General features: G+C 37.7%; 1 protein-coding gene across 1 annotated transcript in view; it reads left to right on the top strand.

Moving 5' to 3' along the window:
• LOC150102509 (cilia- and flagella-associated protein 61-like) overlaps positions 1-12,777 on the top strand; it is a 509,206-nt gene that overhangs the window by 385,422 nt on the left and 111,007 nt on the right. The window contains exon 14 of the mRNA XM_090399377.1: positions 5,559-5,629. Within this exon, the coding sequence (XP_090255503.1) occupies positions 5,559-5,629 (71 nt within the window). The remainder of the gene's footprint in view (positions 1-5,558; positions 5,630-12,777) is intronic.

Raw genomic sequence — 12,777 nt, 5'->3', positions numbered from 1 at the left:
TGAGGAGAAAGGAGTACAGGTTGTTAATGTGTGGAATGAGAATGAAGGACAAAATGAACTATATAAGAGATGGACTGCATTTGAGTGGTTATGGTGTGAGTCGTTTGGAGAGACTACTGCTGGAAGATAGAGAAGTGAGTACAGAGAATGAATCAGATCAAGTGGGAAATGATGAAGAAGAGCAGGAGAGTAAGACAGGAGAGATTGAAGAGGCAGTTATGAATGAGGAGGTGAGTGTCATGAGTATGGAAAATTAGAGAATGGGTGTGCAAGAGGAACACAGAAACGGGGAGGCTCAGGGTGGACATGGGGTACACAGTGTGAGAAAGGTGGATGCTCCAAGAGGATGTGAGAGCATGTGTAGACAGGAAAGGAATGGGATGACCTGGGATCAAGAGGGAAAAAACAGTTGGAATTGAAGAGAGTTCTAAAATGAATAAGCAGAAAGGGAAATGGCCCCAGTTGAGCATAGAGAGATCACATTGAATGAATGGTATCAGTGGAACTAGCTGTAAATCCAGGAATGAGCTGTTGTATTTGTATACAAAGTAGAGATGCAAGAGGAAATAGTTCCAGTGGTTTTGAGGCAGTATAGTACGAGATAGAGGTGAATGGAAAATGAATGGTTGCATGTTGTTAAAGACCAGGTAATGTGGATGGTAGTGATAATGAAATGTATGATCAAATTAGCCAAGCAAATAAGAAAGCATGATCATTATGTGTGATTTTATTTATGGAAATATAGACTGGAATGATGAGATAGCAACTGGAAGTAAAGAAAATGAGTTTCTTGAGTTTTTTGAGGGATAACTACCTCAGATAGTATGTAACAGAGGGCACTCGAGGATTCAGTGTCTTGGATTTGGTCATCTCATCAGAGGATGTAATTATAAATGAGAGTGACCCACTCTCATTTATAATTAATGAGAGTGGGTCACTCACCAATTGTTGAGAGTGACCATGAGGTGATTACCTGAGTGGTTGCCAGCAGTATGAAGACCTCTGTGAGAAAAGGGAATATGTGGAACTACAAGGTGGGGGGGAGTGATTATGAAGAGCTCAGGAGACAGCTTGCGGGTGTAGCATGGAATGAGGAGTTAGCTAGAAAAGAGATCAATGCAGCTTGGGGGATTTTCAAAAACTATCTAGCAGATGCAACATCTAAATGTATTCCAAGAGTGAGAAGGTGAAATAGATGAATAAAGAGATTAAATAAACAATACAGAGAAAAATAGCATTATGGAGGCAACATAAGAGAAGTGGAAATAACCAATTACATGAGGATTACAAAGACCAGGAAATGCAGATGACTTGGTTGGTGAGGGTAGCAAAATTGAGGTATGAACAGCAGTTAGCTAATGAAGCCAAAAAGAATCCTAAGGAGTTTTTTTCGATACGTAGCCAGCAAAAGAAAGAATGATTATGGAAGGATGACATTGATTGGAGAAAATAGTATAAAGACAGCTGTTGCAGAAGGTGTGGTGGAGTTACTTAATGAGCAGTTCATAAAGATCTTTCAATCTTGTGAATGTGACTTCATGGAGAGATTGAGAGCAGTTGATGATGGGGAGGAGAGACTGACTCTAAGTGATAAAGAGGCCTATGGGGAGTTGAGCAAACTAGATGTAAATAAGGCTGTGGGACTTGATAATATATCATCACGTATTCTGAAGGAATGTGCCAGGGAGTTGATGCCAACCTTGAAATATTTTTGTAATACGAGTCTTGCATTGGGTCAAGTTCCTAAGGAGTGAAACATTGTGCCACTTCATAAAGGAGGTGATAGAACTCAAACATCAAATTATAGGCCTATCTGTGTCTTAGGTGTTGTGGTTAAGTTGCTGGAGAAGCTTGTGAGAGCTAGGATCCAGAATTGGGTTGACAACAATGGTATTATCTTTGATGGACAGCATGAATTTGCTAAAGGGAAGTCATGTTTTAGTAATCTAATTACTTTTTACAATAAGGTGACCCCTTCCTTGGACAGAGGAGAAGGATACACAGTAATATACTTGGATTTCACAAAGGCTTTTGATACATTACCGCATGATAAGTTGATAGTCAAACTAGAGCTGATGCGGTTGGATATTAGATTAGTGCATTGGATTGGAGACTGGCTATCTGATAATTATCAACAAGTTGTGTATGGGGGAGCGATATCCAGGAAAAGGAAAGTCACTAGTGGTGTGCCTCAGGGATGTGTTGGGCCCTTACTGTTTAACTTATGTATTAATGATATTTTTGAAGATTTGGATGGAGATATTCAGTTGTTTGCAGATAATGCAAAGTTGGGACGAACCATGAGGAGTAGAGAAGATGTTGTGGCCTTACAAGAAGACTTGAATAAATTGTGTGATTGGGGATGTGAGTTCAATGTTGCACAAAGTAAGGTTTTAAAATTTGGGAAACAAAGATGGGATGCAGAATTTATGCTTGGTGAGGATATATTGTCAGAGATGGAGGAAATAAGAGATCTGGGGGGGGGGGGGGGTGATAGTGAATAAGGATCTGAAATTTAGGGGACACACAGCCAAAATTGTGAAGATAACACACAAAGGCTTCTGGGAATGATGTGGAAGACACTGACTTGTAAAAGTAGGGAGATTCTTGTTCCATTGTATAAGGCTTTGATTAGGCCACACATGGACTGTTGTGCCCAGATTTGGTTATCTGGTTTTCAGAAGGATGAAGAGATGTTGGAAAGAGTCTAGATGTGACCGACTAAGGTAGTTTCTAACCTCTGGAATGTCAAGTATCAGGAAAGATTGAGAAGATGCAACTTGCAGAGTCTGGTGGACAGGTGGAAGAGGGGAGATATGATAATATGATAGAGACCTACGAATTAGTAAGGAGTAGTTATAAGATCAATGCTGGAGAGGTTCTGCATAAAATAGTGGGAGATCAGAAGAGAACCATAGGTCATCCCTGGAAACTCTATAAAGACGATGTGAGTAGGGGAGTGAGAAGCAGGTTTTTTTCAGAGTTGAATGATTGGAATGCCTTGCCTGAGAGTGTGGTGTCTGCAGAGAATTTGAGTGTGTTTAAAGCATGGTATGATGAGCTGTGTATGATAAAAGGACCTCCCAGATGAGGCTTTGACTCCTTGGGGTTTTGAGTAATAATAATAATAATAATATGCAATGAACAGCAAGAGAGGAAATTGATGACCCATTTGCCAAGAACAGAAAGACAGACGGAATCTAGTACTTGAAAATATCAACAGTGACGACATAAGCTTTACTGAACCTTTTCATGCAGGTCCAAAAGTGGTAAGGTTTGTTAAATGATTTCCTGTGAAATGAGAATGACAGAACCTATATTGTTAATCTCCTGGTGTGGATAGTATACTCCCAATTGTGCTAATAACTTGGACTCCAGAATTAATACCTATCCTGTATTAATTGTGGCAAGCTTTCAATGCACGTCTGCCATTCTCCATGGAGTTGAATCATCAGATTCAGTCATCAAATTGTTGTCTCATTGCTCTTTCTTTTTTCATTCCTTTGAAAATCGTGTAGAATATCGTTAAGTGCCAACTTGTTCACTGACTTGAGTAATTGGATTTGAAAATTATTATTATTATTATCAGATCTCCAAGGAGTCAAAAGACTCATCAAGATCAATACTCTCACACCTATTCATAGTTTTCACACTTACCACACACTCAGGCAATGCTTTCCACTCGCTAACCACTCTTCGTGAAAATAATCTTTTCCTCACTCCTTTGCTCACACCCTCCTTACACAGCTTCCAGGGATGGTTTCTTATTTTCCATCCCTGTCTCCAATCTACAAAAAATCTCTTCCACATTAATCTGGTAGCAAGCCCTTTGTCATCGTATATGCCTAAATCATATCCTCTCTCCTTCAATTTACAAAGCTTTGTACATTGCATTTCCTCTGTCTATCTTCATATCCCAGTTCCAAAGATCCAACACTGACTTTGTGAATCTTCTCTGAACTCTCTTTAAGATAAACTCATTCCATTTGAAAACTAGGTGACCAGTTCTGTGCATAGTTATCCATATGTGGTCTGATCATGCTTTATACAATGGAGCCATAACTCCTTTCTTTTTTGAATATCAAGGTCCTTTGCATCATTGCCATAATCCAGTATAAAGCATGATAAAACAATGCACAAGTTGTGACCCCCAAAACTTCAATTCTCTGTCCACCATCACTCCATCTCTTCTCCTAATCCTTCAAAATTTCACCATCGATTATATATTCATAGGATTCTAGCACTTCTAATGTCACTTTCTGGTCGATGCTGTCAAATGCCTTCTGAAAATCAACAAAGCAAATATATATGTTTTTGTTTTTTCTCCTACCTTTCTCTTCTATTAATTACATTGTTGAAGGTTTTTTTTTGCCAAAACCTTTTGAAAGAGCATTGTAATCAGAAGTTGTCTCCTTTTTAACTCAAAGCATTGCTGAAGTGGTTGTAATCCTTTGGTGATCATACCAGTATTAAAATCACAGATTAACATCAGTGATATTAACAATGCTGCATTCCATCCGAGGACCATATTCCATAATTTTATCCTTTGATGTCTGTGCAATTCAAAACACTTTAGCAAATTTCGGTAATGTCCACATTGCTGGCTCTGCTTTAGTTTCTTCTTCATCTTCCTCTTCCTCTGTTAACAGTGTTAACATTTATTAATACTTCTCGATGGCCTTCAATATGTTCTTCCACTTCTTCATCAAGCATGTCAGCATATCCTTCTCCACCAACTTGTTGTGCTACGTAAATGATTTTCCTAATTTCTCCATTGATTCCTGGGAAGCCTTTAAAAATCATTCGTTACTTCACTCCATAAGTTCGTCCAGCAGCCATTTACAGTTTCTGGTTTTAATCTAGCCATTGCAGCTTCGATGAATGCTATTGCAGCAATAGTGAATGATTTCAAGCACTGCATTATGTCCAGATTAGGATCTGCATCAATTTCTGATTGAATGCAATCAAATACCAGGCAGGTATATGTGGCCTTGACAAATCAAATGATGCCCTGGTCAAGAGGCTAATGCAATGAGGTTTTATTTGGAAGTAAAAATACAACCTCAACATTTCCATTTTCATAGCAAACAGATTCAGGATAGCCAGTTATTATTATCATTGTCTATTATTAATAGTACTTTAAATTCCAATCCTTCTTCTTTCAAGTATTTTATCACTTCTTGGATGAAGCATTGGTGGAACCATTCCATGAACAAGATGGCTGTCACCTATGCTTTCTGATTATGTTGCCAGAACACAGGCAGATATTTTTTGTTTTTGAGTCCTGGTTTTATGCCCTGGTGCCTCCTTTGAACTTTTATGAATATAGGTTCTATTGGGCAATGAATTGTTTATTTCTGCAATTTTCCATTTTATATTTTCAGACTGGGATTCACTGTGGATAAGGGGGGGGGGGGGATCTACTGTACTATGATCAGTAATGTATCTTTTTAATGTAATGTGTCCTAGAATTCCCTTAAGGAATTTGTATTTCGTAGTAAAATTTTGTATCACAATATATGTATATAGAACTTGATAAATTTCTATTTTCTTTTTAGGTAACTTAAACTATTTAAATGTTTCAAAACCACCTAAAGTTTTCGATAGCAGCATTGAGAAGAAATTACAGGTAACAAATTGTTTATTTACTGCATGTCATTTAATTCTTTGTCCCTTTCAAACAAAAGAATACTTCTGATAGGCTTAAAGTATATTGTTTACAGTTAAATTTAATTAAGTATTAATGAACTATCAGCAACATTAATATTACTATTATTATCTCCAGACCTCCATGTAGTCTAAGCCTCGTTTTGGGTTGATCCAACTATCATATATACACATAGCTTGTCATACTGTGCCTTAAATATGTTCATATTTTCTGCAGACATGCACTCCAGTCATTCACCATTCACTTTCTATGCAAAAGACCTGCTTCCCACATCTTTGCTCACATCTTCCTTATTCAGCTTTCCTTGATGACCTCTTGTTCTCTTACCATTCTAGAAAATACCTCTTCAACACTAAGAACCCCTTACCAAGTTATACATCTCTATCATATTACCCTCCACCTCCTCCTCCTATCCACTAGACTGTAAATTGCATGTTCTCATGTTCCTTCATACTCAACATTCCAGAGACCAGAACTGAACCAGAAAAGAATTCAAATCCAGGTAACCAAATCTGTGTACAGTAGTCCATATGTGGCTTAATCAAGGCCTTATACAATGGAACTAGAATCTCCTTACTTCTGCATTACAAAAATTTGTTCTGTTGTCCTCATCATAACTATTATTACATGACACCTCCAGGGAGTCCGAAGACTCATCATGTGAGGGCACCTACTCTACAACTCTCTATCTCCACCACTCAATCCACCAACCACAAAAAACCGCAACTACCATCATCTACACCAATGCCATCTACCATCCATCACCACCACTAGTATTTTCACAGAAAATCATAAAAATCTATGCCCACGGCAAAATTCGAACCTGCAGCTGTTTGGCTGGAGAGCAGATATGCTAAGCACTCAGCCAATCATTTTAGAGATGTGTCCTCTAAATTTTTGATCCTTATCCACCACCATCCCAAGATCTCTTATTTCCTTCACTTCCAACAATATATCCCCACCAAGTGTAAAATCTACATCCCATCATCGTTTTCCAAATTTGAAAACCTTTCCTTCCACAACACTGAACTGTTATCCCCACCCATGTGCCCATTCACTCAAGTCTTTTTGTAAGGCCACAACATCTGCTCTACTTCTGATAGTTCTTCCCAACTTTGCATCATCTGCAAACAACTGAATATCCCCATTTAAATCTAACCAAATATCATTAACATACAGGTTAAACAGCAATAGTCCTAAAACAGACTCCTGAGGCACACCATGAGTGACTTTCCTGTTCTGGAATATTGCTCCTTCATACACAACTTGCTGATATCTGTCAGAGAACCAATCTCCAATTCATTGCACTAATCTAATATCCATCTCATTCATTTTAGTTTAACTATCAACTTATCATTTGGCAGTTTAAAAGCCTTTATAAAATCTAGGTATACTTTTGTGTATCCATCTCCTTTGTTGTATGAATCTGTCAGATTATTGGAATAAGTAAGCAGATTACTAAAAACATAAACTTCCATTAGCAAATCCATGCTGTCCATCCAAGAGAAGACCACTGTTATCAACCTAGTATTGGATCCTGATTCTCACTAACATCTCCAACACTTTAACCAAAATATCTGACACACAGTTTGGCCTATTATTTAAAGTTCGAGTTCTCTGATCTCCCTTATAAAGTAGCATAATCTAGCCTTTCTTTCACTCGTGTGTTTTCTCTCTGACATCTCAGAAGCTTCCTCTCAGAAAGAATTCCAAATAATAAAAAATAAGCACATCAAAAAATTTATTAACCTGTGTAAATCTAAACTGCTACCTGAAGTTCAACCACTTCATACAGTAGTCAACCTATCTTCCAAAAGACTCAGCGAAGATGCCGTTAGTGCCCTAAGCCTCGGACACAATTTTGCCATCACACCTAAAGAAGTTCCGGTATTGGATATTATGTACAACATCAAATGCAGAATTTGCCACTTAGCTCCAGAAACAGCCAATAACATCAGACTTGACGTAGCTAACATCCTCTCCCGATCGTCACCTCCAAAAATTATTTATCTTCCAGACAACTCTCTGCCCTCAGAAAATTAAAGGAAAGAAAAAAGTATTGTCATCACCAGAGCTGATAAGGGTAATGCTAGTCATTCTTAATGCCTCAGAATATAATCGGAAAATGAATATTATTCTTCATGTTCACGCTACCTACATACCACTTGAACATGATCTCACAAAAACTCAAGTTAAAAATTTAAAATACCTACTTAAAAAAGTGTTCTCTTGGCCTCCTAACATTACAAAAAAACTCAAACCATTTGGTTCTCATCCCCCCCTCCCCGTATATATGGTTTACCGAAAATCCACAAACCTAATTCTCCCCTAAGACCTATAGTAGATGTCACCAATGTTCCTTGCTATAAATTGTCAAAGCAGCTAGCTAACTCTTTGACCCCCCCCCCCTCACTGGTCTTACCACATCTCATGTAAAAAACTCTACCCACTTTAAAAACTTAATTGAAAATCTGACTTTAAATAATACAGACATATTGGTCAGCTTTGACATCATCTCATTGTTTACCAATATTCCCCTAATTGACACCTTAAACTCTTAGAAAACATTTTTCCTTTGCTATCTACTCTGATTATTTTTCTTGGAAGAACAAAATCTACAAACAGATAGAGGGACCTGCCATGGGTTTCCTCCCTCTTACCCCCTTTGCCAATTTTTACATGGAGAATTTTGAAAAACAAGCCTTAGACTCTTCCCCTCTAAAACCTTCTATCTGGCTAAGATATATAGATGATGTGTTCTCTATTTGATCTCATGGCCCAGACACATTAGATTCCTTCCTCAGTCACCTCAATAGTCTACATCCAAGAATCCAGTTTACGATGGAAAAGGAAAATAACAATTGTTTACCCTTCCTAGACACCTTAGTAACACGCCTTCCTAATGGTAACCTTTCTTTCTCTGTATATAGAAAACTTACTCATACAGGCAGATACATTCACAAACTCTCCCATCACCACCCCTCTCAGCAATATTGCATTATTAAAACTCTCACCAATAGAGCCCATAATCTTTGTTCCAGTGAAACTGCCCTTTCAACCGAACTCAAACACATACACAACACCTTCCTTTCCAATGGCTACAGTGACTACAGAATTAAAAAAATAATCAATTTCTTCCCTATTCCCCAACCATCTCTTCAGAAGGACTTCAGAAATGCCATGACCATACCTTACCCCCGTGGTACTTCAGAAAAAATAGCCAGATCGTTAAAAGAGTTCAACCTCCATACAGCTTTTAAGCCCCACCGTAAACTTGCTACCCTTATCCGTTCTACCAAAGACCAGCTCCCTCCTCTCTCAGTGCCTGGAGTATATAGAGTACCTTGTGCCTGTAAACTGGCTTACTTCAGACAGACTGGCAGATTAGCAACTATCCGGTTAGAAGAACACAAGTCATACATCTGCAATCACGATTATGGTTTCTGGCCTTGCAGACCATGTTTTGGATACAACCCACAAAATCTCCTGGAAAAAAACCACCATGCTCCACCATAGTAAATTCAAAAAAGAAAGATTATTCTTTGAATCTGCATCTGCACTTAGGAATCAACCGAATTTAAACAAATACGGTTGCATTGAACTTCCCAAAATTTGGGAAACATTAATTATCAGAGATCCCTCTTTACATCCTTGGCCACCTGCTGATGCCCATAGAGGGCGCACCACCTAGATAGGACTTTAGTTTAACTTACTGTTGTATTATATTTGTGTGTATGTTGTTACAGAAAGTTTTTTTGTAATCTCTGAAGATGTCTCTGTGACAGAGATGAAATATTGAAAGTATTAAATTGTTTTTAATCCTTTCTCAGTGCTGATAATATTCCATTAAACCTCCCACATGCTTTCTTTCACTCCTTTGGAACTTGACCCAATGAAAGACATATTAAACAATTATGCCAAGGCAGATGTCAACTTCCTAGCACATTTCCTTCAAAACCTGTGGTGATATATCAAGTTTGTTCAATTCTTCATATATCTCTTGTTCACTCACAGTCAGTCTCACCTTCTCCCTTTCCATTTTTCTCAAACTCTCTATGATGTCACATTTTTTGTTTTTTCATTAGATAAGCTTATACCTTACCTTTTCTACCCTTACCGAGTTCCTGCTTTTTGCCTGCTCTTTGGACTTCATTCATTGATTTCACACCTGCCTTATTTAACCTTCTAACCCTTGGAATACATTCAAATATTGCTTTTGCTAGATAGTTCTTGAACTGCACCCAAGCAGCAATGATCTCCTTTCCATTCAACTCCTCATTCCATGTTACAGCTGCAAGCTGTCTTCAGAGCTTTTTGTAATCACTAGCCTTGTAGTTCCACATATATCCTTTCCTCACAACTCCTCACATTGCTGGTAACCACTAATCACTTTGTCATCACTCTTACTAACTGGAGAGTGAGATATAATACCTCATTTATAATGGCATCCTCTGTTGAATTGATCAAATCCAAGGCCCCTGATCTTCAAATGTCCTCTGTTATATACTGCCCCAAAACTTGAGAAATTGATTTTCTTTACATCCAGATGGTTCTCTTCATTCCAATCTATATTTTCATAATTAAAATCACTCATAATGATCACCATTTTCCAATTTACTTGAATGATTTCTTTATATATTTCATAGTTACTACTCTCCAAATTATGTAGCATCATCTATGTATTTCATACTATTGACCTGCTTCGCACCATTTGCTGCTTCAAAACCACTGCCCCTTTTTTACACCTGAACTCTCTACCTTGCATGGGCATAACTCATTTTTTGTCATCAACAGTGCTTCAACCTCATTTTTTACCATTTCTGTCTTCATAAAAAATATCATACCCCTCCATCTCTATTCTGCCAGAATGCCATCCTCATCTAACTACATCTCACCCATTCCAACAAGTTTGGCTGAATGAACTTAATCAATGCAATATTCCCCTTGTTTCTGAAACTTCTAATATTTGTATACAAATATAGCAGTTCATTTCTGGATCTATAACAAGTTTCACTGATACCACCTGTTACGTGTGACATCATGCCTCTCTCTCTCATGGCCCATGCCAATATCCTTTTCAAAACTGAATGGTTCTTCCCACATTCCAGATCATCCCATTCCTTTCTTGTCTACTCACACTTTTACTTCCTCTTTGAGTATCAATCTTTCTCATGCTATGTTCCTCTGTCTGCCTTCCCTGATCCCACTGGTCTGTCTTGCACAGTTATACTATTATTCTCTACACTCATGCTACTACTTCTCCATTCATTAGTACCACTTAAGTCTCTCTCTCCTTACTTCTGCTCCTGTACATCACTTTTTATTTGCTCAGATCCATTCTCTTCACTCATTTCTCTCTCTTCCAGCAGCAGCCTCTCCAAATGATTGCATGGAGAGGTTTTCTTTTCATACATTTCTGCTAACCTATCATTCATAATCTTTGCTCACTGCCTCATCTCATTACTCCCATATCTGGGCAACACGCTGTGACTACTAGCTGACCTTTCCTGTCCCATTATTATCTTTTATTCTTCTTAACAACCTCCTGCTCGTCACTCTTACATTATCCTTATTTCCAATCAATTCATGTTTTCCTACTACTATCAACTCTTTGGCTCACTTACTAATAGGAAGAGGTAATTTAATATGCTTATTAGTAAGATTTGCAACTTGCTATGGACTTGTAGATGGTGCTTATCCTTTACTCATTAAGTATCATTAAGTGAGACGGTCTCCCTTCATCAAAGCTAGCTGATAAAATCCAGTGTGTTTTTTTATCAGGAGTGATATCTTGAAATAGAAAAGCAACAAGTAGCGTAACTCAGAACTTAGCTCTGCAATTACTTTTGTTTATTTTTGAAATTGATGTTGAAGGTGTAAGAGGACACATTCAGCTGTTTGCAGATGATGCAAACTTAGGGACATTAATGGTAGAGAGGTCTGATGAGCTTTTGCTACAAGAAGATTTGAATATGTATGTTTGTGTTTAAAAGGTAATTGTCAGAACATAAAGTGCATGAATTTACACTCTGCCAAGTAAAGTCATGCACTTTGGTGCATGATTTTAACCCAGTCTCCTTTCATATATGAGAGAAGATTGGGTATGTTATATTTGTAGAGAGTGAGTTGCTTAAGAAAATAGATAAGGTGAAGGATGTCATTGAACAGAGAGTTAAATTTGTGGAATGCATTACAAAAGTAGTAAAGGATACTCAGGAAATTGTGATTCAGAAAATGAGAAGGACACTGTTAGGATAAGGAGATAATTGTACTACTGTATAATGCAGTTATTTGACAACATCTGGATTTCTGTACACGGATTCATTCACCTGGATGTTTGGGCTTTCTCTTTTGTTTCCTTATCAAAGGAAGCATTATTATTATTATTATTATTATTATTATTTGACACCTCCAGGGAGTCCAAAGACTCATCAAGGGAGAGTGTGCCAACAGCATCGAACGATTGGTCCCCTTCCAACTACTAACCGTGCTCAAACTTACTTAACTGAGCCATTAGTAGCAGAGGCTCTACCAATCGACCAACCTTTGCCGGCAAATATATATATATAAGCTAGTGAGAGGAGCCTATTCAAATAAATATAGGAAATTTATTTCACAGGTAATAGATGTTAGTAGAGTAAGAGATCATCACTGGAAGCTCTATAAGGAAATGAGAAATATCTTTTTTGTGTGGATACAATACGAGGGTGGTCTGCAAAGTTCTCGGCCTCAACCATAGACGACAACACTATTGGCAAGATTTTTTTTTTCTAAGTTGGTACATATCTGTCATAAGCATCCATATGAAATTACAAGTCATTCTATCAAGTAGTTTGTTTTATACGGCTGCCTGAAGCAAAAGTGTTGTCTGTATCCCTTGATATGGATAAAATTGAGTATCTTGCGATTATAAAATTCTTTGTAAAATAAGCTTTAATGCCAAAAGAAATTCATTCGAAGTTCATAAAAGTTTATAGACACTCTTCTTCTTCGTTTTCAACAATTAAGAAATGGGCTGCCAAGTTTAAGCGTGACCGTACCAGCCTTGAAGATGATTCACGTGAAAGATGTCTAAAAAGTGTAACAACACCAGAAATCATCGATCAAGT

The sequence above is a fragment of the Typopeltis vanoorti genome, chromosome 10, assembly GCF_054136105.1.
Source record: "Typopeltis vanoorti isolate ZY-2024b chromosome 10, IOZ_Tvanoo_1.0, whole genome shotgun sequence".
In the NCBI taxonomy this organism is placed as follows: domain Eukaryota; kingdom Metazoa; phylum Arthropoda; class Arachnida; order Uropygi; family Thelyphonidae; genus Typopeltis; species Typopeltis vanoorti.
The sequence above is the reverse complement of the archived record's forward strand: the minus strand, read 5'-3'. Positions and strand labels throughout refer to the sequence as shown.